The sequence below is a fragment of the Physeter macrocephalus genome, chromosome 20, assembly GCF_002837175.3.
Source record: "Physeter macrocephalus isolate SW-GA chromosome 20, ASM283717v5, whole genome shotgun sequence".
Lineage (NCBI taxonomy): Eukaryota > Metazoa > Chordata > Mammalia > Artiodactyla > Physeteridae > Physeter > Physeter macrocephalus.
The window spans coordinates 38038498-38066305 of record NC_041233.1 but is presented as its reverse complement, the minus strand read 5'-3'; the positions used below and the strand labels follow the sequence as shown (position 1 = coordinate 38066305).

The following is a 27808-nucleotide window of genomic DNA, read 5'->3' as shown; positions in this document are numbered from 1 at the left end:
CCCAGGAGTCTCTCTCTCTAGGCCATTGGTTTCCAAACTTGCCTGTACAGTGGAATCATCTGGGGGTCTGTGAATAATACTGATACCTTACTCCCATCCCAGACACTCTGATTTAATTGGCCTGCAGTGAGGCCTGAGAACCAGGGTTTTTCAAAGCTGCCCAGGTGATTTTCATGTTCAGCTAAGTTTGGGAACCAACACTCTAGGCACTTTTCATTGTATCATGTTGTATTAAGAAAAAATTTTGCATCAAAATCTATAAAAACTCATCTAGGCCTCCTCTCTGTCTTTAATTCAAACTTGATCTTTTTCGAAGTATCCTTTCCTAGAGTGAGTAAAACGGAATGAACTGGGCTGTTCTCAGTGTGCAAAGGAAGAGGAAGGAAGTGGCCAAACTGCAGGAGTAGAAAGTGAGGTTAGAGAGGATCCTCCCTCAGGCCACGCCTCAGAGACTGGTCTTGAGACAGAGCTGGGAATAGTAGAAAAACAGTGGGATCCTTCTCAGACCCCCTCGTCCAGCCTCAGAGTGAACTTTGTAAGCTACAGCCCTGGCAGTGCCCCTGCCCAGCCTAAGACCCCCGTGAAGACACCTGACTCTTGATCCTACAGGGCAAGTCTCTTCAAGGAGCAGAGACTTACCTAAAAGGACACAATTTCTAGGGCCACCACCAGCCTGCTTCATCTCAAGGCCAGGCAACAAAGCAGCACCATCTAGAAAATATAACATTTGCTGGCCTTATAGCTGCACTGTCTCCTGTGCCTGCACGTACCAGGGGATTATGTTTACTGAAGACAGGACAGGAAGCAGAAAAAGGAGGGAGGGAAGGTGGAAGAATAGAATATGGGATCAGGAAGGAAGTTTAGAGCTTCTCTGTTCAGGGGTGGTCCTCAGACCAGGAGCAGTGGCATCACCTGGGAGCTTGCTAGAATGAGGACCAAACCTCACTGAAGCAGAATCTGCATTTTTTTTGTGTGTGTGTGGTATGCGGGCCTCTCACTGTTGTGGCCTCTCCCGTTGCGGAGCACAGGCTCTGGACGCGCAGGCTCAGCGGCCATGGCTCACGGGCCCAGCTGCTCCGCAGCATGAGGGATCCTCCCAGACCGGGGCACGAACCCATATCCCCTGCATCGGCAGGCAGACTCTCAACCACTGCGCCACCAGGGAAGCCCCAGAATCTGCATTTTATTTAATAAGATCTCCCAGAGTCTCATATGCACATTGAAGCAGGACTGGTTTTGATCATTTTTCTTGTGCTTCCCACCTGCGGGACTTGGTAAAGATTCAAAGACCATGACCCCATCCTTCTTCAATGAGCCTGAGACTGGGGGTTCCTTATTAGCAACCCAGGTGATTCTGATGCCCACCCAAGTGGGGGAACCTCTCTTTTTACAGGGGAGGGAACTGAGGGAGAGAGGGAGAGGGAAAGGTGGGGGTGAGGAAAAGCATGCCAGTGGCAGGTTATTTTTGAGATAGTGTCAGTTGGTTAATCTCAAAACTGAATAATTGGTTCTCCCCTGTTACCATGTTTGGACTCCATCCCCCAGTCATTCAACTGGGGGCCTCTGCTCAGAGCTGTGGGAAATCTGGGAATTCTGCACTCCTCACTCGCCCTGGACTGCAGCCCTGGCTCATGCCTACTGATACCTCTGTTCTGTGACTCGGTGAAACAAGACCTTCAAGATTCCCATGATCACCACCATCTCCCAGGAGCTCCCTTTTTGGATGACGAGAGCAGAAATTTTGTCAAGAAGCCTGGCCTTTTTCTTTCTTTCTTTCTTTCTTTTTTTGAGAAAAAAATTCAGGTTTCCACAATGACCTTAAGCTGAAGATTACGCAAAAGAATAAAACAGAGAGAGCAGGTGCACCCTCAAGTCCTGGTGTGAGCTAAATGCATGGAGCGTTTCTTGTAAGAATTGATTTATTTCTGTTTATAAAATAAATGCATTTCATTGTAGACAATTTAGAAGATAAGAGAAAAAGTCCGAAGAAGGAAAGTTGTCATAATCCTTCAGCTCCAAAATGACTTGTTAAAATGTGGTACAGAACCTTCAGTATCTTTTTACATTATAGGAATCACACCAAGCAAACTGTTTTGTAACCTGTTATTTCACTTAATGAAACATAGTGATCACTTGCTCATGTCATTTAGTTTTCTCTTAGTTCCTCAGTTGACCAGTTTCTTTTCTGAATCATCACATTCTCAACCAGCCCTGCTCCTGAGCATTTTGATTATTTCCATTTTCCCACAGCAGTGAGCATCCTTGAGGAGACAGTGACCTCCTTCTCTGTGCCATTCTTTTTTTTTTTTTTTTTTTTTTTTGCGGTACGCGGGGCTCTCACTGTTGTGGCCTCTCCCGTTGCGGAGCACAGGCTCCGGACGCGCAGGCTCAGCGGCCATGGCTCACGGGCCCAGCCGCTCCGCGGCATGTGGGATCTTCCTGGACCGGGGGAAGAACCCGTGTCCCCTGCATCGGCAGGCAGACTCTCAACCACTGCGCCACCAGGGAAAGCCCTGTGCCATTCTTCTTAGGATCAAGTCTTAGAAGTGAAAAGACTTAGAACTGATGAAGGCAAATACTGTAGTTTTAAGATTTTGGATATACACTCCATAAAAATTGTTCCAATACAAACCATCATTGTGCAATTTTTTAAAATTTTTAAAATTTATTTTATTTTTATTTTTTTGGGCTGCAATGGGTCTTTGTTGCTGCACTCAGGCTTTCTCTAGTTGTGACGAGTGGGGGCTACTCTTTGTTGCAGTGCGCCGGCTTCTCATTGCGGTGGCTTCTCTTGCTGTAGAGCACGGGCTCTAGGTGCACAGGCTTCAGTAGTTGCAGCACGTGGGCTCAGTAGTTGTGGCACATGGGCTTAGTTGCTCCTCGGCATATGGGATCTTCCTGGAGCAGAGATCAAACCCCTGTCCCCTGCATTGGCAGGAGGATTCTTAACCACTGCGCCACCAGGGAAGTCCCCATTCTTGTGCATTTTACTTCCCATATATGCCTCTATTTTCCTCTGGGTATTAGAAATTAAATAATTATTCTTGCCATCCCATTATGATTCTATTTTATCTACATGGTTACATTTCCTGTGTTATATGTCAGTTGAACATTCTCATGTATTTATTCATCATTTCTATTAGGGTCTGTGCATGTGTGTGTGAAATGCCACTTTATTTCCTTTGTCATTTTTCAACTAAAGATGCTTCTCTTTTTCCTATTGATATATAGAAACTCTTCATACATTGATGTTGTTCTCCAAATTTGGTAATTGATTTTTAATTTTGTTTATGACTTACAACTTTTACATATTCAAATCTATTTCTTTTCTTTTCCTTTTATGCTTAGAATAAGATATTTGCCTATATTTCTGTGATTAGTTTATGATCTTGTAAAAATGTAACCTTTGAATCCTTTTAGAATGTATTTTATTGTGGGAACTAAAGTAGAAAATTAACTTCATTTCTTCCTCAAATAGTTCACCGCTTGTTCTAATACCATTTATTGAATAATCATTCTCTACAGATTTCAAAGACTAAGTTTATTTTATAGTAAATGTATATATATATTTATTTATAAATAAATATATATTTTTTCTGGGTTTTCTATTTTGTTCCCTTTATTTGTCTTTCTATTCTTATATCAGTAACACACTACTTCAAGTAGCATCAGCTCATAATTAATTTTAGACATCTTACAGAATAAATACTCTCACCGCATACATTTTTTTTAGGTTCAATATTTTTTAAAAATCACAGTATCATATTACTTTTCTTTGTAACCATTTTCCAAATTGTCTTCATATTGCCACATTAATTAATCATTGCTTGGAACATGTTTTTATGAATTCCATGACTTCCTCCCCAAAGTTTATCCTGCTATTTGCTTTACTCACCACAAAAATTGTGTATGTGTTTTGCAGGGGAGGGTGTCAAAATCGGGGTCTACGAGAGTGTGTGTGTAGCACATGTCTCATTCATCATGCATATTATATGCATCGCTCCATCCTCCCCACAGGACTATCTTTTTATTTTTATTTTTATTTTTTATTATTTTTTTGTGTGTGTGGTACGCGGGCCTCTCACTGTTGTGGCCTCTCCCGTTGCGGGGCACAGGCCCCGGATGCGCAGGCTCAGCGGCCATAGCTCACGGGCCCAGCCGCTCCGCGGCATGTGGGATCTTCCCGGACCGGGGCACGAACCCGTGTCCCCTGCATCAGCAGGCGGATTCTCAACCACTGCGCCACCAGGGAAGCCCAGGACTATCTTTTTAAATTAAAGTATAGTTGCTGTACAATATTATATGTTACAGACATACAGTATAGTGGTTCACAAGTTTAAAGGTTATACTCCATTTATAGTTATTATAAAATATTGGCTATATTCCTCGTGTTGTATAATATAACCTTGTAGCTTATTTTATTTATTTATTTATTTATTTTTGTGGTACACGGGCCTCCCACCGCCGTGGCCTCTCCCGTTGCGGAGCACAGGCTCCAGACGCGCAGGGTCAGCGGCCATGGCTCACGGGCCCAGCCGCTCCGCGGCATGTGGGATCCTCCCGGACCGGGGCACGAACCCGTGTCCCCTGCATCGGCAGGTGGACTCCCAACCACTGCGCCACCAGGTAAGCCCTTATTTTATACCTAATAGTTTGTACCTCTTATTCCCCTACCCCTGTATTGCCCCTCCCCCATTCCCTCTCCCCATTGGTAACTGCTAGTTTGTTCGCTAGATCTCCCACAGGACTCTTTTTATCTCCACTTTACAGAGCAGGTAACTGAGGCTTAGAATGGTTAGATATTCACATGGCTAGTTGTGGCCTGAGCTGGAATTCAAAACCAGGTGGTACCTGCCCGGCAACCACTGTGCTGTAAAACTGCATCCCATTTGAAGGAAACAGCTGCAAATGAGCAGATGAGACCCGCTTATCACACCGTCCCAAAGACTATCTCACCACATCTTCCTTTTTAAAAGGTTCTTGGAAATCCCCACCATAAAGTTTGTTTGTATGTTTTGCTTGCTCACCTCAAAATGATGACAAGAGCAGCTTGATACTTTCCTTTGTCCTACAGATCCAGTATCAGCATAGATGAGTTGATATGTTCATCAGCCATCAACGATGCCTTTATCATCTGGAAAATGAAGTTCTTACCCTTGTGGTCTAAGAACTCTAACTAACCTAGTTAGCTCCAGCAAGTCTCCAATTGCGTTTTCTTTGTCTCCGTATTTTTGTCAATGTTTTATTATCTTCCTGAAACTCTTCTCACTCTCTCATTTCTGTCCTTTAAATTATACATGCTCTGCAAACAGCTAAAAATCTCTTATCCACAAGGGTTTCCTGAACCTCCTCTGTAATAAAATAGAACACTAACATTATTGCTCTATGACTTTTCACTCACATTTTGCTTTTCCCCCAGTTTATTTTAGTAACTTGTATAGATCTTGTTCCTCTGCTAGATTATCTGAAGGTAGAAGCTCTACCTTCAAACCACTTGTCAGAGCCTAGCAGGGACCTCCATACAGGATACACAGTCAATGATTACAACTGAATTCATTCGTTCTTCTTTCCTGACCCTTCTTTACATTACAGAATGCTCTTCTGAGTAGCCTCGTGGTTTTAGCCACCTTCGTGACTTTATGCAATGCCCAGTGCTATATCATATCTAATCAGAACTCTACACCTAATAGTAAGTCCTGGCTTTTCCATGTTATTTGACTGCATCCTGGTAGATATAACCTGTTGGCAGAAGAATGCCCTTAAATCTACATAAGATAGAAGGTTAGGGCAGATACATAAATGGAGTAAAATGAGGGACTCCAAATTGCCATTTGAATAAGATTGTGGTTCTCAATCTTAGCTATATGAGAATTGCCTGGAGAGCTTTTGAAGCTTACTAATGCTCAGATGGTTTCCATTCAAGACTAGGTAAATCAGAATCACTGGGATAGGAGCTACACATATAGAAGCTTCTTGATTGACTCCTACATGCAGTTAGGGTTAAGAGTCATTGATTATTCTAGTACTGCTCAAACTCTAAATGTGCATGCAAACCCTCTGGGAATCTTATTAAAGTACAGATTCTGATTCTGTGGGCATGGAGTGGACTGAGAGTCTTCATGTCTCACAGCCTCAGGTGGTGCTGATGTTGCTTGTCCCTCAAGCACACATGGACCACCATGGGTCTAGAGCAGTGGTTCTCATTCTTGGTTGAACATTTGAACCTGGTGGGGGAGCTTTCTAAAAAATATGGCAGCCTGGACCCCATGCCCAGAGATTCTGATTTCATGGTTCTGGGTTGGGACCCAGGCATAGATTTTTTTTTTAATGCCCAAGATGTTTCACATGTGCATTGGGGGTTGAAAAGCAAAGCAAAGGGAAGAGGAGAAATGAGGCATTTATCCAGACATAATATAGCAGAAAAAAATTCACCCTAGGTACCCCTAGGCTCATAATAGCTCTCTGATTAAAGAGAGAGGGGCTTATATTTTCTTGAAATGTCTGTTCTGAAACAAACTCTGGATAGATTTAATCTTGCTGTAAGAAAACATGATCAGTGGCACGAGTTGGATAGTACTGGAATTTAACCACGAGTGAACACCTGAGCACATTTCTTCTATGCCTTTAAAATCATTGAGATTCTCCTCTCTGGGTGGTGTGCAGAGGGCACGGGCTGGCCCCAGTGTCCTACAAGCCTTGTTCTGGTTGCATGACTTTGGGACCGTGCTGATGATACCACATGTATTATTTTAGAATGCAAGGATCTCGATGGAGTCATACACCCGCTGAACTCAAAGTAGAAGACCGAGAGCTCTGAGGAGTGTATTTGTGACCAAGGTGGAATTAACTGTTGCAACACATAAGTCTCAAGCCAACAGGGCTGAGAGGCGGAGGCAGCTGCTGTTCTGTCTGAGGAATAGCTACTCCCTCTTTCAAAATCACATCCCGAAGGGGGTTTAGTTTTCAGTCCTATTTCTTTTCCTTTCTTTTTTTTTTAACTGTGGTAAATATACATAACATAAAATTTAGAATTTTATCCATTTTTTTTATTTTTGTTTGTTTGTTTGGGTTTTTTGGCTTCACCGTGTGGCATGTGGGATCTTACTTTCCTGATCAAGGATTGAACCTGTGCCCCCTGCATTGAGAGTGCAGGGTCTTAACCACTGGACCGCCAGAGAAGTCCCTGACCATTTTAAAAGTTATGTTCAGTGGCATTAAGTACATTCACAATTTTGTGCAACCGTCTCCACCATCCATCTCCAGAAATATTTCATCTTCCCAACTGAAACTCCATATCCATTAAACAATAACACCCCATCTCCTCCTCCCCCCAGCTCCTGGCAACCACCATCTACTCTGTTTCTATGAATTCGACAACCCTAAGTGGAATTGTACAGTATTTGTCCTTTTATGACTGGTATTGAGAAGGAAGAAAACTTTCCTCCACTATTCTAGGTTCTTCTGGTTAAGAATTCAATTGACATGAGACAGATTAACAGGAAAAAAGTCAAATTTAATTTCATATATGTGGGAAACCCATATACACGAGAGGTTTAGAGACAGAAACCTAAAGGCAGGTAAAATGAGGTATATATGCCATCCTGAGCTAAGGAATGGGATAGGGGCTTGGGGCTTCCAAGGATAGGAGAGTCATTTACAGGATGATAAGAATAAGAGTATATGTTTGGTAATTAGATGTTTACCATGACATATAAATGGGGTCACTTAAATAAAATTTATCTCTGGTAATAACTCTTCTCTGGGAAGAATCCTCAATTTAATACTACCTAGGTAGTTAGTGGGGCAGTAGTTTCTCTTGAACCTGCAAGGTGTCTATTGCCTTTAGCTCAGAAAAATCCTCATGCAAAAGTGGCACATTTGGGGGAGGCTTGTCCTGAACCCCTACACTGGCTTATATCAATGTAACGTCCTCTGGAATCACCCATGTTGTAGCATGTCTTAGAATTTCCTTCCTTTTTAAGGCTGAATAGTGTTCACTGTATATACAGTGAACACTATTCAGCCTTAAAAAGTAAAAACATGTATATTAAATATATTAAATTATATATATTGTATATCTCGCATTTTGTTTATCCATGCATCTGTTAATGGGTTGCTTCTACCTCAGTCTTATTTCTTTTAAGTTGTTTTTGAATATTGATAAATAACCTTTATTTTTAAATATCTAAATCCATATGGGTTGCTGAAGACAGGATAGTGTACCCAGTAGTCTGAAGCTATTCTAGAAGTGAGCTGGTTTTCACTTCAGTCTTGCTTGGCCCATGGCAATTTGCGGGAACAGGAGTGGCTCTGAACACAGGCAGAGGGAATGGATGTGAGGAGTAAAGGATGATCTGTAGTGAACCTTGTACTCTAAACCCGAAGTTGCTTCACTGCTCAAGTTTAACTCACGTCAGCCCAAAGGTCGCGCAGATGTTTTCTGCTGGGTTACTGTGGACTCCAAAGTTCTGGTACTTGGGCCAATAAAACAGAGTATCTGCAGCATGGCCCTATTTCCACAGTAGTTACATCCGAATCAGCCACTCCACCTCCACTCCCCTGCGCCCCCCCATCCATCTGATGTCTTCACATCAGCCTTGGCCCTATAGTGTTTTGCAAGAACAGGAGTGGCTTTGATGATAGAAGCATTAGCATAAAGTAGTGTTTCCCAAACTTGCCTGATCACAGACTCCTCTGAGAGGCTTGATGAAATACAGATTCCTGGGGCCCACCCCCAAACCTACCGAATCAGAATTTATAGGAGGCCATGCAATTTGAATTTTAACAAGTGCCTCAGAGAGTCTTACGATACCACCAGGAAGTAGAAGAGCAAGCACTTGACTTAGAACATCTGAATGCTACTGAAGTTTAAGTATCTGGAAAGTTCTGAATACATTTGTTGAGCATGCCCCATGCTAAGTGCTAAATGGAACAAGAGGAATATCAGATCCAGAGACTGCATGTCTGGCTGCCCGAAGCAGGTTTGCAGGTATTGCCTTGGCTGGGTCACTGCGTATTACAACTGAACCTTGATTTTGTGCTCCTGAAATTTGATATTGTCTTTGTATCGAGTGTCAATGTGACTCTGGAGTGCGACTGTATCAGCAAAGTTAAGGTCTAGTGAGCTCTTCCTCTCTGACATCAGAGTGCACCTCCAGAGTGGCCAAAGCATCCTTGTCAACTGGATTTGACACCCTCCCATCCCACTCAGTGATGCATCATTACAGCCACGTCAATATGACCCTCTTCTAGGGGTCCTGTGGACCTAGTGTGGAAAACAGTGAAGTGGGAAGAGGCTCGATGCTGGAGCCAAAGTAACTAAGTCTGAATCTCCATTCCTTTGTATACCAGCTGTGTGCCCCGTATAAGTTTCTTAATCTCTCTGAGCCTCAGTTTCCTCACTGTAAAATAGGGATCATCAGGTGGATATGAGAATTAAATGAGGGGGCTCCTGGCGGTCCAGTGGTTAGGACTCGGCGCTTTCGCTGCTGAGTGTCTGGGTTCAATCTCTGGTTGGGGAACTAAGATCCCGCAAGCCACGAGTGTGGCCAAAAAAATAAATTAATTAGTTAAATGAGATTCTGCATATAAATTCATTAACTTAAAACAGATTTAACGCCTTCTCTATGCCAGTTATATGTCCCTCAAGCCTGGGACAGTAACTGACTCCGAGTCAGGGCCCACAGAGCCCCTTCCCTCTTTCCTGCCACATTGCCTATCCCACTTAGCATAGCGCTCCACATGCAGGAAAGGGGCATATTTTCTCTCCTGCTCAGAGCCGCCAACTCCTTTTTCCCCTATAATTATCTCACCACATATGAAATTTCTCTCATGAACTTTTTTTTTATGATAGCTAAATACACGTTTTGATTAAATTTTCTCTGGGAGAATTTTTTAACCCATTGCACTCTCTAAGGCAGTGGTCCCCAACCTTTTTAGCACCAGGGACCGGTTTCGTGGAAGACAATTTTTCCACGGAGGGGGGCGGGGTGGTGGGGGACGGTTCAGGCAGTAATGCGAGCGATAGGGAGCCGCAGATGAAGCTTTGCTCGCTCGCCCACCACTCACCCTCCTGCTGTGTAGCCCGGTTCCTAACAGGCCGCGCACCAGTACTGGTCCTTGGCCCGGGGGTCGGGGACCCCTGCCCTAGGGGCCGTTGTCCAGATCTGAAGCTGCCTAGTGGCAGTCGAGGCTGAGGTTGGTGGCCCAGGCTGCTCTGGCCTCCCCACTACGCAGGCCACCTACCCCAGGTGCCTTGGGAAAAGCTTCTTCCAGTCTTCCCTTTGGTTTCCAGATTACCCTTTGGGAAGATGATTGAAATGTCCTCTTTTGTTAAAATAAGTCAAGGGTCACCTTGTGGAAGGAAACATTGTCACAAAGGGCCCTGGGGATGGCTGTTCTGTGTACACCTTGGGGACGGGCAATTTAAATCTGGGGTTTACAGTTGGGTTTCAAGAGGGCAATGAGCCGTAAAATTGTTGGCACCCTTGAATGTGTGGGTGGATTTTCCCCAGGGAGATTGTTTCCAGTTTTCATCAGCTTTTCCCAGGGCTCCATGGTCCCTGCCTGGAGTGACTCATTGTTTCTGTTGGCTGAGCCAGCTCCTGGCTTAACAAGCCTCTATGCCAGGCTTGGGACAACCATTCCCTTCCCACATTCAAGCAGCAGTACTGCTGGCTACTTCTTGAGCAGGGAGGACAAGAAGAGCCAGGCTGAAGCAAGCTGCCTGGACTCAGAGGAGTCCAGACCTGCCCCTGGGCCTGTTGGAAGTTGCTGTGGTCCTGTGTGTGCAGGATGGAATTTAGCAACAATGTCAGGGATGGTCTGTGTTCATAGTCTAGGTCCTATATATATATATGGGTGCAGATTCCTGAAGGTGGCATTTTGGGGTTCCCAGACAAGGGGTGACCTTAAATAGGTGAGGGGCACCCCAGACACCTGGAGTGCGGGCTGCTTCCAGCACAAAGCTGGCCCTGGGGAGGCTGGACATCCTATTCCTTCTAACAGGCCTTGTTCTTGTCTCAATGACAGTGCTGCTGTACCTGTGGATTATGACACAAACAAGTGCCAGATAATCTTCAACAAGGAGACCTGCACCTATGCAGTGGTGGAACAGGAGGACCCAGAAAAGACTTGTGCTGTCAGCGGATGGGTGTTATAATGTGCTTCTCATGGGCCCAGAGCTCCCAGCCTGCGGGGGGCGCCCAGGTTCTCCCAGGCCAGGCGTCATTCTCCAATGGCCTCTAATAGTCTATGATTGTGTAACCCCACCTACCAGTCAAAAATGTTTTGAGCAAACACTTGAATATGTGTATACTTTTAGTTTATAAATTATGTACGCATTGATAATACATTATAAAGCATGTAAACATTTAAAGGAGACAAAAATAAATATGAATAAAAGTTATTTTCCCTCCACTCCCATAGATCATTATGCGTGCATGCTGTACTCAGGAGAGCACTGCTGCTTCTCTTGCTTCTGATAGATCTGTGCTCTGCTGCCCCAGTGTCCCACTATCCGGTGAAAAATTAAAAATATAAATGTGTCTTAAAGGTGAAATCAGATCCTTTATTTCCTATGAGGTTTTCATGTTTATCCTTCCTTCCTGTTCTTCAGAGAGTATCTGCTGTGTCCCTCATATGAATCTGTATTTGCCTGAGGTTAGAGCAGGTTAGAGCAGGATAGCTTGGAAGAAGTGCCTCTAAGCCCACTTGCAGCCCAGTGGGGTGTTACGAGGCCAGGAGTCCTGCCTTGTAGATGGGGAATGGCTTGGGTGCAGGGCTACAGTATCAGTACTCAAAACTTAGGGACTTAAAACAGTGACAATGCTGATCATCTCTTGCTGTTTTTGTGTTACAGAACATTTGTTCAGTCAGCAGGTCCTTACTGAGTGCCTGGCAGTGCTCTGGGCCTGGGGATACAATAGTGAACCAGAGAGATCAGGTCCCTGCTCTCTTGGGGCTTAGAGTTGGGTGTGTGTGTACGTGACAGATCACAAACAATCAAAGAGCCTTCTGTTGAACAATCCATGGGCAATCAGTAAAGAGCTTTATTTCCCCTCTGCCCCCTAACCCCACCTGTGCAAACATACTATGTGGACTAGTTGAGCAATCTAGGCAGCTCCTAGATTTGGGTCACCCTAAGATAATAAAGAAGTGCCTTGGTCATTTTAGTTACAAAAAAAGTCTCAATCCAGAATCTGCCTCTGAATTGAAGAGGGAATGAGGGACAGTATGATGTCATCTTGGCTCCATCTGCCTGTGGCAGTGTTTAAGATGATTTACTTCCTCATGAGGCTTTTGTGGGCCTTTCTGATATTCCCTACAGCTCCTCTTTCTCCACAGCTCCACTCCTAATCACAGACCATGAGAGCCTTTTTAGCTTCTGCATCTGAACCTATGTTTCCTGTTGCTGTCTGCTGAGATAGCCTTGCCCCTTGTTTTTCTTGGGTGAGATGCATAAAACCCAATTACAATCATTTCCTTTGCAAATCCTACTCAGATGGGAAATCTGAGGAGCAGTTAGCAGCTAGTATTGGGGACCTCTGTCAGAACTAAGACAGAAAGATTCTTATTTTAACATCTGGTAATAAACAAACAAATAAATAAAATTCCAATGTGGATAATTAATGCCAAAATGTGAGGGGAGGTACAGAGTGGTGGAATGTGGAGTGCAGAAAACTGTGTGGTGTGTGATATGGTGCAAACCAGAAAATGCTTTGAAGTCAGACAGTGTAATTTGGAACCTGGACTCTGACATTTATTTATTTATTTACTGAATTTTAAAAAATTGTGGCAAGATATACATAACATAAAATTTATCATTTTAACCATTTTTGTGTACAACTGAGCAGCATTTAGTATACTCCCATTGCTGTGCGACCATCACCACCACCCATATCCAGAACTTCCCATCATCCCAAACAGAAACTCTGTACTCGTTAAACAATAACTTCCCTTCTCCAAGTCTGCGGCAACCACCATTCTATTTTCTGTCTCTATAAATATGGCTGTTGTAGGTACCTCATATATATGGAATCATACTTTGTCCCTTTGTATGTTCTGACTTTTATTTTTGCATCTGTACGTTATAAATAATATCTGCCTTGTGAGGACATCTAGTGTGAGAGAATCACTTAGGATAGTCCTCGTTACAGAGCTTGCCTTCGACAAATGTTTCTTTCACTTAACCTTATTTATTCCTAAACGGCGAAAGGACCCTGATCCGCGGCCCAGGAAAACTTGTGCGCCGGCGCTCTCGCCCTCTGGAGGGTAGGAAAGGACCTTAGGCCGACTCGACTTGAGATCTCGCGAGACTGTCAAACATATGGTAAGAGGCGTGGGGGGGAAGGTTGTGTTCTCGCGAGAAGTCTGCCTTTAGGTCCTTGGCTCGTGTCGGGCAGTGTCTCTGTCCGCCAAGGTCTCCTCAGAACTCCCGGAGCTGCACTCGGAGGTGGTAAGAACCGGAGGGGCCAGCGGGGCGGGCGTGCCTCCTCCCTCTCTAAACGCCGCGGGTCGGTCTGGGGCGCCAAGGCCGCGTACCGGACCGGCCCGGGCCTGTCTGGGCCTGCCTTTCGAGGCCGGCCTCTCCCTCGACCCCCTTGCCTCGAGGGCGGCCTCCTCCTGCCTGCCCGCCGGCCTGGGCCTGCCTTCCTCTCTCTGGCCCTCGACTCTCGGCCTGAGGGCCACCTCTTTCTCCCTGCCCGACCTGTTCTCCCTTCTTCGTCCTTAGACACTCTGGCTTGGGGACCACCAACGGCTGTCTGCCCGCCCGCCCCCCGGCCCCGGCTGTGACAGCGCCCAAGTTTTTGCTCCCTCTCGCCGGGGTCACTTGGAGCAAGGAGGGGCCTCTTTTCCCGAACGGGCCCAGAGTATATACATTCCTAGCCTGTTGGGGGGAAACGCGAAGATAACGTTTTTTTCGGCCCTCTACCTGCCAGCGCAGCGTCACTTACCGTAAAGTGCTTGTAGTTCTCCCAACAGTCCCGAGAGGTACTTTCATTATCTCCTTTTTACAGATGAGAAAAGCGAGGCTTGCTGGTTCATTGACTCATTCCACCAACAATTATTTAATTCAGTGCCTGTATGTTCAGGGTGTTGAGGATATAGCGATGAAAAAAAATGGGCACAGCCCTTATTTTCATGGAACTAAATTCTTGTGGCGGGAGCAACAATGATCATATAAATAGTCTTAAGTGTCACGTGATGCAACAGGGGTGATGCGATCAAGAATGGCAGAAGGCGGAGTGCTAGTGTCTGACCCCAAAGGCAGAGCTTTTTTCACCGTACCATTTTGTGTTGTTTTCTAATCAGGGTAAGGTTCACCATAGCATAACTGTTTGAACCACCTACTTGGTAATATGGAAGTATGGTTGTAGGGACTATTGAGTTACTTCCTGGGTGAGAACGGGGCAGGTAATCATAGCTGGCTCATTTCTGCACAGCGGTACTAATGTGACATTTCTGAACTTTAAAGAATCTCAGAGCCTTTGAGGAAGACGCACCCAAATGCTGCAATGGAGGTGGGGGGTGTGGTGCATGTACCTTTGAGGCAAGTCACTTCGTTTGCTCTTTGACGGTTTGCTAGCTTGCAGATTTGTTAAGTAAGTGAGATGGTATATGTAAAGTCTAGCACGGTAACATTTCTTACATTTTAATATTCCTTCCTCCTTTTCTATTGTCCTTGGGTCCCCAGGGAAAACCTAGTGGTTTTATGATAACTGTATTTTGTGTTTAAATAAACTTCTACAATTATATTATTACTTTTGGGCAAAGAGGTATTTCAAAAGTGGAGAAGCCTGGTGAGCTATGCAGGGAAAGTAAGATGTGATTCTCAAAGAGGGAGGAGGTATCTTATTTTAAAATTACATAGGTTTCCCCACCCCACCCACATTTTATTAAGATTCAGTCGGTTTAGCTGTGCCAGAATCTCAGGAGCCTGTGTAGGGGCTTCATAAAACTGCACAGGCGATTCTGATACATATCCCTCCTCCACTAGCTTCCTGGCTAGTGTTTTATGATCATTTCCCTCCTAGAGTAAGTGTTGGCATACTGGAAGGCATTCAGAGCAGTGGTTGCTGCTGATGGACTTCTAAATCGCAGTCTATTTCAAAGTTTTCTTATTTTCTTAGTTTTCGGTGACTCAGTGGCACAAATTTTCCTCTAGATGGCAAGTTTACCATTGTGTCCTTGGGGACTATCACAGTATGTGTCAGCTTAGACACTCAATAAATATTTGTTGAATGAATAAAAAGAGATAATAAAATCTTGACACCTAAATGATCCCTTCAACATACATTGTGTGGTTGGACACCTTAGACTCATCTGGCATTAAATCTTGGTTCTTTTACTTGGAATCCTGTGACTGTAGGTAATATATCTAAACTTGTCAAGCCTTAGTTTCTCTGTTATTAAAATTGTGTTGATACATCACTAATCATTAGAGAAATGCAAGTCAAAACCACAATGAGGTATTACCTCCCACCAGTCAGAATGGCCATCATCAAGAAATCTACAAACAATAAATGCTGGAGAGGGTGTGGAGGAAAGGGAACCCTCTTTCACTATTGGTGGGAATGTAAGTTGATACAGCCACTATGGAGAACAGTATGGAGGTTCCTTAAAAAACTACAAATAGAACTACCATATGATCCAGCAATCCCACTACTGGGCATATACCCTGAGAAAACCATAATTCAAAAAGAGTCATGTACCAAAATGTTCACTGCAGCTCTACTTACAATAACCAGGACATGGAAGCAACCTAAGGTTATTTGTAGTGAGGTGGATGGACCTAGAGTCTGCCATACAGAGTGAAGTAAGTTAGAAAGAGAAAAACAAATACAGTATGCTAACACATATATATGGAATCTAAAAAAAAAAAAAGGTTCTCATGAACCTAGGGGCAAGAAGACGGGAATAGAGATGCAGACATAGGGTATGGACTTGAGAACACAGAGAGGGGGAAGGGTAAGCTGGGACGAAGTGAGAAAGTGGCATGGACATATATACACTACCAAATGTAAAAATAGATAGCTAGTGGGAAGCAGCTACATAGCACAGGGAGATCAGCTCGGTGCTTTGTGACCACCTAGAGGGGTGGGATGAGGGTGGGAGGGAGGTGCAAGAGGGAGGGGATATGGGGATATATGTATACAGATGGCTGATTCACTTTGTTATACAGCAGAAACTAACACAACATTGTAAAGCAATTATACTCCAATAAAGATGTTAAAATAAATAAATAAATTGTGTTGATAGTGCGTATGTACCTTAAAGTTTTGTGAGGACTAAATGAGATAATGTGTAAAAATAAAAGTCTTGTCACATAGATATATTAAATACTTACTGAAGCCATTCTTTCTTTTTAATATAAATTTATTTATTTATTTTTGGCTACATTGGGTCTTTTGTTGCTGCACATAGGCTTTCTCTAGTTGCGGCGAGCTGGGGCTACTCTTTTGTTGCTGTGCCCATGCTTCTCATTGCGGTGGCTTCTCTTGTTGTGGATGGAGTACAGGCTCTAGGTGTGTGGGCTTCAGTAGTTGTGGCACAGGGGCTCAGTAGTTGTGGCTCACTGGCTCTAGAGCACAGGCTCAGTAGTTGTGGTGCACGGGCTTAGTTGCTCCGCGGCATGTGGGATCTTCCCGGACCAGGGCTCGAACCCACGTCCCCTGCATTGGCAGGCAGATTCTTAACCACTGCACCACCAGGGAAGTCCCTGAATCCATTCTTCCAACAAATATTTATTGAACATCTACTGTATAACAGTGAACAAAAAGACAAAGTCCCTGCCAGTGTGGAACGTATCTTCTAGTGTGTCTTCTGAAGTGGGATCAGAAAATAAATGGTTTCTACGTGTCAGATACTGATAAATACTATGGAGATAATTTTAAAATAAAATTTATTAAGGGGGGTGTGGAGGGAAGACTAATTTTACATAGGATAGTGAGGACGATGACACTAATGAAGAGGAGTGGGCACAATATCTGGAGGATAAATGCAAGGGCCCTGAGGCATGCTGGAGGAGCAGCTCCAGCCTCAGAGAATGAAGACCTGTCACTATGCAGGATACACAGTGGAATGTGCTGTTGGATCAGAGAGCACCTTCTGAGTATTACTGAAATCAGTAAATTCAGTGTCTCTGTATACTTACTAGTTAGGTTGCAAGTCTAAAGTGATTATGATAAGGGACCAACCAATATGTATATACTGGATTAAGTTCAGTTTCATGAAGGAACTATAGATTTCCATGGCAGTTTTATTATTCTTCCTGCTGCTTTTTGGCCCTCTTAAAATTTTGCTCGGGGTTTTCACTTTGGCTTTGTTTCCAATATAGGTATGTCTAAATACATTGTTGCAACATACAAGATGTAAACAATGCAGGTGGCCTAGGCTGATAAGGAGGCCAAGTTGCCCACTTTTGCTCTGGTGAATTGTTTTAATAGTGTTTCTATCTATGCTTGTCAGTTAGAGGAGCTGCCATATAGTCCTTCTCAGCTTGTCTTCTTTGCTTGTTAAATCATAACATTACAGTCATAATTTATAAACTTCCCACCTAGCCTACCATACCTCAAATCCTAGCAAGTCATCCTTAACTCTTTGAATTAAATAGATTCACTGGCAAGTGAACAAAACGTTATCTTGAGGGTGCTTTTTTTTTGCTACTGACATGAATGCTCATTCTAACTCTCTTAGCCATTCTTATCACCATGTCGTCATCCCTGAGTTTGCTTGGCTCAATTATACAGTGGAATCAAGATGTTCTTTTTGAGGCAAGGATTATGTTTGGGTGCTAAATATTCCTCTTATCTAGCGTTGCCTTGTGTCCTTTACAAATGTAACAATTTGGTTCAGTGAAGGAGTGAGTAACTGGCAACATAGGTTAAAATGTTTTTGCTTGTCAGTTGCTCATAGACAAGAAATTAGGTCTTCTAATACTTGGACAATTACAGATTTCATAAGAACATGATCTCAGGTATATTTTGAGTTTTATTTTGGCATATTTTCTAGTCCCCCAGACTTTAGAGGAGGGAAAATATTTTATAACTTGTTTACTTCTGTGGGGAAAATTGCAAGGTGTTTACCATGTAAAATCAGGGATAAAATGATATTATTACTGTGATGGTAGATAAATACATGTTTTCCTAACCTTGGCTATATTATGGCAGGAAGTTTCAAGTTGAAGATAGGGCACAGCCCTACTTCTGAAAGCTTACCAAACTTCTGTGATGTCAGCTGGAATTTCTGTGGTACTGCAAAATCAGAGAAAAAAAATCCAGAGTTGACTGTGAATACAGTTAATGTTTCCCCTTTAACTCACAAATCAGCTGGTGCTTGTGAATCTGTATAGCTGGGCTTTGATGGGCTTGGCATCAGGAAAGACACAATATATCAATGCCTATCCTGGAATCATAGTTTCAGTAGCAATATCCTTGCTAGTTTTGTCTTGTTTGAAAGAGAACAAAAAGTAATAGTTATGGTAGAAACATTTCTACTTCTGAAAAACCCTCCTGAATTAATGCAGGCCTTAGTGGGACATCAAGTTGATTACTTATGTTTGAAGCAGTATTCTACCATAGTTATTGTGGCTGGTCTGAAATTGAGCATTCATTTATCATTTATTCATCCATCCATTTATCAAACATGTATTAAGCCTCTGTTGAGTTGAGGGCTACAGCACTGCACAACTCCAGGGACACCATTCTCTTTATGTCAATTCAATAGAGCACATAGAATGTAAAGGGCGGTTGGTAATGCCATGATACCGATAGCAGGCAGTCTGTTCAGCACTAGGGTGTACAAAGCCAAATAATATGTGGTCCCTTCTCTTGGGGACCTCTCAGGCTAAGGAGGCAGACATGTAACAGTAAGGATAATGTGTGTTATAGGTGTCATGCTGGAAACTTACATAGATTACAGTGAGCCCAGAGGAGGCAGCAGTTAACTCTTTAGGTCAAAACGATTGAGGAATGGGATGCTTGGTCAGGAAAGGCTTAATAGTGTTGGTGACTTAAGCATAGTCAGAAAAGCAGACAGGTGGGGAGAAGGGGAGGAACTGGCTTTGCTGGCAGAGAGAGCTGGGAGAGCCAAGCTGTACAAGGCAAACCAGCCTGGTCTATGCATGGAACTGCTGTCTGGAAGATCACGGTGTGTGCGCTGCTCTGGGGAGACAGCAGGAGAGTCAGGCTGAAGCCAGAAGACAGAGAACTTTATTTATTAAAGAAATTTGGAGGGCTTCCCTTGTGGCGCAGTGGTTGAGAATCCGCCTGCCGATGCAGGGGACACGGGTTCGTGACCCGGTCCGGGAAGATCCCACATGCCGCGGAGCGGCCAGGCCCGTGAGCCATGGCCGCTGGGCCTGTGTGTCCGGAGCCTGTGCTCCGCAACGGGAGAGGCCACAACGGTGAGAGGCCCGCGTACCGGAAAAAAAAAAAAAAAAAGAAAAGAAATTTGGACTTTATCCTGTAGGCAGGGGGGAACCATTGGAGAGTTATAGTTTATGCTCTCTTTAGATGAGATGATCTACTAATCTACCGGGAAATAAATGGTTCTCTTGTTGTGAGACAGTATAGAAATCTTGAAACATAAGAGAGGTAAAATGCCTTATGACTTTTTCCCCTTTAGAACTTAAACATTTCATAAATATGCCAGGGCAAATAACAAAGCTTAAGGGAGTAAAGAGGTGCCTGCAAAGTCTGAATGCAGAATTCTTGTAGATTTTTATGACTTTTTCTCTCCCCAGTCTTTTTATATTTATGTACTCTTTAGTAAATCATATCGTTATAGTAACAACTAAAGCTGTCATAAACAGAATAACACCGACTCTCAGTAACTGTGTAAGTTCAAGTGAAGAAGAGCTGCAGCATGTAGTGTGCTGAGGCATTGGCCAGGATCCTTTAGAGAGGGCATAGAGACCACTGGTTATGTAGGTGATGGTCAACAAAGTTCCTACTGTATTTACATTGTAACTACTTTGTAGTGGCATATAAAAGAGAGGTGAGAGTTCTTGACCTTAGTCATATTTTTACAGACTGAGAATTCCTTTTTTCTAGCCATTGACTTAAAGTATAAATAAAAAGGGCTATCAAAATTTAACTTTCATCATTCAGAGGTATGTATCTTCACAAAATATGTTCTCCAATGAAGAAATTTTGAATTCAGAGATAAGCTGTTTTCTCATTATTTTTGGTGGTGAATGTCTGAAGTGGGATCCCAGAAACTGTGCAACACAGATAAAGCAGGCACTTCCATAAACTTTGTTCATCTGAAATCTGAGGGATGCTTAATTGAGGGTGATAATCTTCAGTGTCCACTGGCCTTTGCTTATTGTCAAGTGCTTTTGCTTTACTCTTACTGTTTATGAAAATAGCTTCATATGCATAGATGAGAGTAAGTATTTTACATTAAAAAAATGGAAGGGAATGACAAGGCTGTCTCTGGTCTGATGGGATATGCAGACTTTGAGGATTATTTTTGCAGAAAAGGGCATCAAAGTAGAGTACCATGAGTATGATAATCATCAGATAGGAAGTACTTACTATGTGCCAGGTACTGTCTTAAACATTTTTTTGTATATTAATTCATATAATTCTCATTGAGTTGGGCCCATTATTATTGTCCTCATTTTACAGATGGGGAAACTGAGGCACAGATTGGTTAAGTGACTTGCCTAAGGTTACACCGCATCTAAGTGCAGAGCCAGGTTTTGTATGAAAATGGTCTAGCTCCAGAGTTCATCCTCTTAACTACTCTGAATTACTGTCTCTCCTGGTGGAGCTTTCATTTCACTATTGTATTCCCAGCACCTAGAATAGAGCTTGGCATCTGGTTGGTGCTCAGTCAGCTTGTTGAATGAGAAGAATCCATGAGTGTTAAATGCAGCACTGGATTGAGGCCCTGTGGGAGTGTGTTTGAGAGAGAGACAGAGGGACGCTGGGGTATAGGTAGAGGTATGTCACAGAAGTGAGATGTCAGAGCCTGAAACAAAAGCCAGGGCTTGAACCTCAGTTAGGCTGACAGTGGTCATCTCAGAGGAAGGAGCTACTGGCCAGGAACATTCCAATAATAACTCCGGAAGCCTTCTGACTGGCCCACGTTTGTTATTTCTTTGTAGTGATTAGCAGCAAAATCCTTAAAGACGTCTTGACGATTTCGGGCGCGATTCGGGGTGGACACAGGCTAAGCGCTGGAGCAGGTGGGCCGAGGAGAGGATGGAGAGGAGCCCCTGGCCTCCCTCGGGGCTCTGCGAGCTGCCTTCGCCCTGAGCGGTAGGGCGGGGATAGTGGCATCCAGCCGGGAGCCCAAGCGGCTTGGAGCCACGCCGGAGCCTTGCGGGAGGCTGCGGGGGGCTGGGGTGGGGCGTCCTCGGGCAGCTGGAGGGTCTCGCGAGCCGCCCGAGTGGGCGGAGCCTCCGGCCCCACCCCGGCGCAGACGTGCGCGTTCCCGCCCACCCGTGGGGCGCTGCCAGGCGCGCGGGCGGGGCGCGGCCTGAGGGTTCAGGGAACGTTTGTCATCGTGGTCGTGGATAAGGCAGCGTTCTGCTTGCCGGGCAGCTCGCACGGCGGGGACCTGGCCTGCAAGGAGGTACGTCTGGCAGCCCAGGGCCGCAGCGGGAGCCCTCGGGGCTCCCCTTGCCGGGCTGGGAAGGGCCCTGCGGCCGGTGCTGTGCGCATGCGTACAGAGCGGTGCTCGTGCCCTCTCAAGCGGAGAGTGAACGTGCGGCTACGGCTTCCAGGGAGGATGGGACCCAGGCTTCTTAGGGTGACTGTGTTCCTAGAAAGTGTTGGGGAACCTGGAAAGTCTCATGAGTCACTGTTGCTTTTGAACTAGAAACGCTTTACTTGGCATTAGATGGTAATGACCAATATTGTGGTCAGTTTTCAGTTACTGCTTCGGAAAGTTGAAGTGCTGCAATTGATTGCTCATAGTTACATGTATAAAGGTAGATCTGAGCGCAGTAAGGTCTGAAGTGTTAAACGATCTTAAAATGTGCTATCGTGAATTTATTACCTTATTTTGTTTGTTTCTTCAGGAATTAACCTTTATTTACATGTTTTTAAAAAAAATTACGAAGAATCAGATCTTGAATTTCAGAAACTATTAAAGAATTAAAGGGTTAGGATAGGATACGTATAGATAACCTTTGAGTTAATGAATTGTGATATAAAAAAACCTTTTATTTTTTAAAAACTGACAGTAAGAAGAAAGAACATGTTTTGAAATGTCTCAAAATTGCATGCGGACTATTACTATAATTTTTTTTCTGAAAATTTGTACAGATGTTCTGATATATATTGTCTTATCAAAGATAACCAAATGGGCAGTTAGTGTTTCGAATTTAGTAATTCATAGAACATAGTAAGTATCTTATGGGTCTGTTTTTTTAAGGGCTTGGTCTTTTCGTAGTGATTTAGATGCTAGGAAAATAAGTGAAAAGTGGACACCTTTTTTTGGAGAGGAGGGCCATTTGGGAAGGGGGGACAAGCAGTGAGACCTGGAAGGTGCAGTTAGAAATGATATAAGCCTTCATTCAGACAGAGGAATGGAATGCGGAATGGTTGTGATAAGATGTAAGATCAGAACCCAGGGCTCTTGCTCCTGTCCTTCATCTTGGAAGTGTTTTGATTATTCTGAGTCTATCATGATGTGCTGTTTATTTTTGTTAGCATTATCTAAGGAAGACGGTTCTGAAAAATTGTTATAATTTATTGAGGACTATGAGAATGGACTGAGATTCTTAATGGAAGGTGTTCCATTAGTAACCCATTGGAATGTTAATTTTAATCTTTAGTGTTGGCAAATAAAAAGAATTTATGGGTGATAATACACTAAAGGAAGAACAAGCTGGTCAGAAGGAGAGAATCCAGGAGTAGACCCTAGGAACCCTAGTTCTAAACCCAAATCTAGGTGTAATGGCTGTGGATGGGTCATTTAAACTCTCTGGGGCTTTGTGGCTGCATCTGTATAGTGAGAGTAGTCTACTAAAGAGATAGCTAAGGTTTTTCCAACTTTAAATTGTGGTTTGTGTCGGTCACAAGAGGGTTATGGCTCTTTGGAAATTTTATGGTTAAACCATACGATAAGGACTTAGCTTCATTTGTGGTTTAGTTACTCAATTCTGGTTCCATGATCTTTGGATTTCATAACTAGATTTGTGCAAAGCATTGTGCAAGTATGGTATACATAGTTTGTGGAACTCTTCTTTGAGGAAAGCTCCAGGTTTTCCTGGAGCCTTATTTATTTGTTTGAGGGTTGTGTGTGTTTCCCCTCGATCTCTCTCCTCCAAAACCTAGAACAGGAACCCTAGAGGCAGGGAAGTTTTAGAAAGCACTTAAACTTTTAACTTGTCTCAAAAAAAAAAAAATACACATTTAAGGCAATCCTCTGTTGAAGGTGGTAGGACAGTAGTTTGGATTATAAAGGTGAAGAGAAAAAGACATTTTTAGTAGTCTTTCATTGATCTGAATTTTAGAATTAGAGCTGATGTGGTCCAATCTTTTTACAGGTAAGAAAACAGGCAAAAGTATGTGTATACTTGGTATATATTAGAGAGTTTAGACTACTGAGTTTTTGCCATAAAAACAACTTGCCTTTTGCTGTGTTTTATAGTGAGAGAGTATATGGGGAGCTATATTTATTAAACAAGTACCGCATCCTCACCCCTAAGTTTATGAGGTAAGTACTGTTATCCTCACTTGTTTAATTAGGACATTAGGTTCAAAAAGGGCAAATGGTCCAAGGTCATAGCATTGATTAATGGCTAAATGATTCTAAGTCAGGGCCTCCTCACTTGAAAACCTTTTCTAGCTTCAGTGCTGCTTTCTATATAGTCCATAGGTGGAGATTCTTAAGGTCCCCATAACTCAGCTAACCAAAAACAACCAAAGCATTAAAAAGTACAGTGTGCAGGGCCTGGGTTAAGTGCCTAAAGGCAGATATTGTCTCACTTTAACTTCTAACTTCATTGCAGCACTTTGTAGCTACTGTCAGTGTCCACATTTTTCTAGAGGAAACTGAGGTCCAGAGAAGTTAACTCGCTCATGGGTCTGAAGGTTGCAGATGGAGCTGGAATTCTGGTTTGTCAGGCCTCAGAGTAATCTCTTAAACATCATGCTTGCTACATTGGCTCTCCAACCTGAAAGGAATGGTGAATTTTTGAAATTGACCATATGAGCTAGATAACTCATACACGTCTCTTTGGATGTGACATTTCATAAAGCTAGGTCAGGCTTCACCTTATTGTGGTTTGAATTCACCCATGTGGTGGAGTTCTTGATGTCAGCTCTGAGGGCTCTCTCCTCGCTGCAGTACAAGAAGGCAAACCTTTGCACAGCTTCTTTCTTGGGATTTAAGCTATGGAAGCTGACTGCCCCTTGACTGCTCCACAGGGAGGAGGAGGGTCAGAGCCAAGGGCAGCAAAGGGACAGACATCCCTGGGGCTGGCTGTAAAGGAATGAAACAGGTTTTCTTAATGGCTTTAAAGACCCTACTCTAACAAGATGACTGTTTTGAAGGATAACACTCATTTTAGTTTGAAAACAAGGGATAAATATGTGGGGAAAATCAGTTTTGTAACTTTTAAATCTCATCCTGCTTTCTATCCATAGCTGATAAGGGGAAAATCCAATTTGTGTACTTTTGCCATATTCTCTTCTTGTTAGGCAGTTGTATAGTATTTGTGATGGACTTGAGAAGACTTCTCCAAGTCAGCACTGTATGCATTTGAATGTCTCCCACGTGATCTAGAGTTCTGGGGTTTTTGACCTTGTGAAGTAACATTTTGACTTAATGTTATTGTTTAAATTTTACACTGTGCCAGGCATTGTGGCATTGCACACACATGGTGAGGACCTAAGAATGGGAAATTTGGCACAAGTGAAAGTTGGTTAATACATTTGAAAGACAGCTAAGCGTGCTTTGCATATAAGTAACTTAAGTGAAAAGTGAAGCAACTTGTGGTAATGAGGTGACATTCCACTCTCTGAATATGAGCCAGCATTTCACTCCTTATGCAGGTATTGTTCAAAGTACCTACAGTGTGCACTAAGTGCACACTAATGGTATGCTTAAAACAGGGCAGCTTACAGTGTGAAAAAGAAGGTAGCAAAGTAGCTGCAGCTGGTGTTTCAAGGGTTGGAAAAAAATCTCCAAGGGGATTCCTGTCGAATCCAGTTAATGAAGCCCTTCCATTTTAGAGATCGTTATGGGGAAACAGACTGTGGCAACAAAATAGCAGGGGGAAGTTAGAAAATTTACTGACTGTCAGGAACTCTAGTTCCTGAATGTGAATTTTCTGCTGAGATGGTCAAAAGAAAGCCTACTGGGCTTCTTCCTCCCACTGTCTTATTTCTGAGGGTGGGGAATCACAGTGTTCGACCCGTTTCAGCTTCTAGCTAGCCACCTGGCCCTAAACCTCGGCTTAAAGGTGCGGTGTAGGCCAGAGTTCCCTGTGTCTCGGATGAGCAGTCAGCCATTTGCACTGTGTAGACTGCTGTTCAGCCGAAAGCTGGCTTGCTTCTCTGAGAAGGCCGTTTCCTTCAGGACTGTTAGGAAGTTCTTTTATATGTTGCCTCAGATGTCTCCTATTAATCCTCCTGTACTCCTTTGGGTCATTCTGAACAGGTCTAATTCTATTTGACAGGTCTCCAAGTATTCCAGAATAGTAATCTTGTCCTCCCAGAGATTTCTCTTATCTAGACTAAACAGCCTCCCTTCCTGGAGAAAGTTTCCATGGTTTTGAGGCCCCTTTCTTTTTTTTCCTAAATGCCTCTTTCTGAAGTTTGTTATTCAGAAAGAAATTTCAAAATTAGTCTAATAAACATGGAACAGATTAGTGGCAAACGCTATACTTTTGGTAAATGTAGTCAAATAGCATGTAAGTAATTTTCCCCTGAGATCCAGCACACTGCTAACTCATATAGAGCTTGCTTTCAATTAAAAATCTCCTTCCTTTTACATTTATTCTCTTCCACTTTGCCCTCCCCCGTTCAAGTAAAAAAAAAAAATCTACATTTTTGTTTTATAAGATTTAACAGCTGTGTAGAGATTGTTTGGAATCTATTTTTGTCACAGCCCCATGTTATCTCCAACTTTAATGTCTGCCTTCTGTGTTTTCATCCAGGCAATTAGGGAAAACAGTTGAGTAATTGGGGAAAACGGGCATACCTCTAAATACTTAACAGACTGGTTTCAATTCATTATCCTTTGAGTACTTCGTAAAAAATAATTTTATGATTCAATTTAGTTGGCCTGTTTTGCCCATGTTCAATTTGTCCACAGAGATGGTATACAACCTTGTCACAAGTCTTACTATTGTCCACATATATCGTGTCTAAAGGATTACGTTGACTGGCCAGTTTAGTAAAACTACCCAAGAAGGAAATAATTTTGGTGTCAAAGGGCTTAGTGAATCCATGCTGGGCTACTGTGATCACTGCTTTCTTTTTGTAAGTATTTAGAAACCATCTCTGATTCTAGCTCTATCCAGGATAGACATCAGACTGTTCTTCCAGCAGTTTTTGTCAAGCTTTGCTTCATTGCTTTTCTGACAGTCTTCTGTCCCAGTCTCATATCATTATATCTTGGGTTATGTGGTATTTTTCCACTTCTGTTTCTTCTCTCCTATGCTTATTAGAAAACTCTCTGTGGTTTCCCATACCAGTTTCTCTAAGTACCTCCCTTATAGCAGAATCCCATGAAATTATTTTGTCAGATGTACATTCCTGAGAGCTTCCTAGCTATGAAGGCATCCCTGAGTTCTTCCTAAATAAAAAAGGGGGGGAAATAAAAAATTTAATCCTCCTAATAAATTTAGGTTAATGCCAGATCTAAACAATGTTCTAAACTCTGTATTAGGTTATTGGTTTGCAGCTTCTTTCTAAAGTAATTATGGGTCCTTCTAGACCTTTTAGTCTTCAGCTCTAAATCTGTAAAACGAGAACACATGCCCCCTATGACTTCAGGTATGTAAATAGAAACAATCTAGTGTTCTTTTAACTTTTTGGAGGCTATATGCCCTATCAATTCAGGCAATTTAGTGTATTTTTTCAGAAATATCTGTTCCCATGTAAAGTGTAACTAAAGTAGATGCATAGGATTTTTGGGCAGGAACACAGTAGTGGTGGGCGGGGAAGAGGAGGTAATATTTATTAAGGGTATACTGTGTACCAGGTCCTATGTTGGAAGTAATCTAAGTAGTTAGTAACTGGGAGCTGGTTGGAATAATCATTTGGGGGATGATTGCAGGGTGGTTTTTGGTTGTAATTATGGTGCAATTTGGATTGTTCTTCTTTTTTTTTTTTTCTTTTCAAGGAACAGGGAGCAGAATGAGTACCTCACAGGACCAGAGTGGCTGCTCCAGTAATAAAGAACCCCATTTGAGGTGTTGTGATGCACGGAGGGACTTGGAGCTTGCTATTGGTGGAGTTCTCCGGGCTGAACAGCAAATTAAAGATAACTTGCGAGAGGTGTGATGTGTGCTTTTCTTTTCCCTTGTCTGAACTCTTATCACAGGGCTGGTTAGAGCATGGCGAAGGGATTGGCTTCTCCAAACCCAAAAGTTTTACCCCATGCCTTGCATGGTCTGCCTGAAATGTTGGTGCCTTTGATTCCAAAGGGAAAATAAAGCAGATGTTAGAAGAGTCTGGAAACTCCTGCACCACCTTAGAGAATTCAGTCCAGTGTGCTTTTTTTTTTTTTTTTTTTTTTTTTTTTGGCGGTACGCAGGCCTCTCACTATTGTGGTCTCTCCCGTTGCGGAGCACAGGCTCCGGACGCGCAAGCTCAGCAGCCATGGCTCACGGGCCCAG

The 27808-nt window shown here is 43.2% G+C and overlaps 2 protein-coding genes across 4 annotated transcripts in view; both read left to right on the top strand.

Moving 5' to 3' along the window:
• The first annotated feature begins 4373 nt into the window (after positions 1–4373).
• On the top strand, positions 4374–11517 carry MSMB (microseminoprotein beta). The gene is given in 4 exon segments (XM_028481931.2): positions 4374–4626; positions 5593–5689; positions 6754–6859; positions 11032–11517. Coding segments are annotated over 4 exon segments (441 nt in total). The 5' UTR covers positions 4374–4518; the 3' UTR covers positions 11162–11517.
• Positions 11518–13350: 1833 nt separating this feature from the next.
• The window catches only part of NCOA4 (nuclear receptor coactivator 4), a 22837-nt gene continuing 8379 nt past the window's right edge, over positions 13351–27808 (top strand). For 2 of the 3 annotated variants that reach the window (XM_024121445.3, XM_007115808.3), the window contains exons 1-2: positions 13351–13456; positions 27313–27467. In XM_024121445.3, the coding sequence (XP_023977213.1) occupies positions 27327–27467 (141 nt within the window). In that variant the 5' untranslated portion in view covers positions 13351–13456; positions 27313–27326. The remainder of the gene's footprint in view (positions 13457–27312; positions 27468–27808) is intronic. The other variant, XM_028481516.2, reaches the window with a different exon arrangement.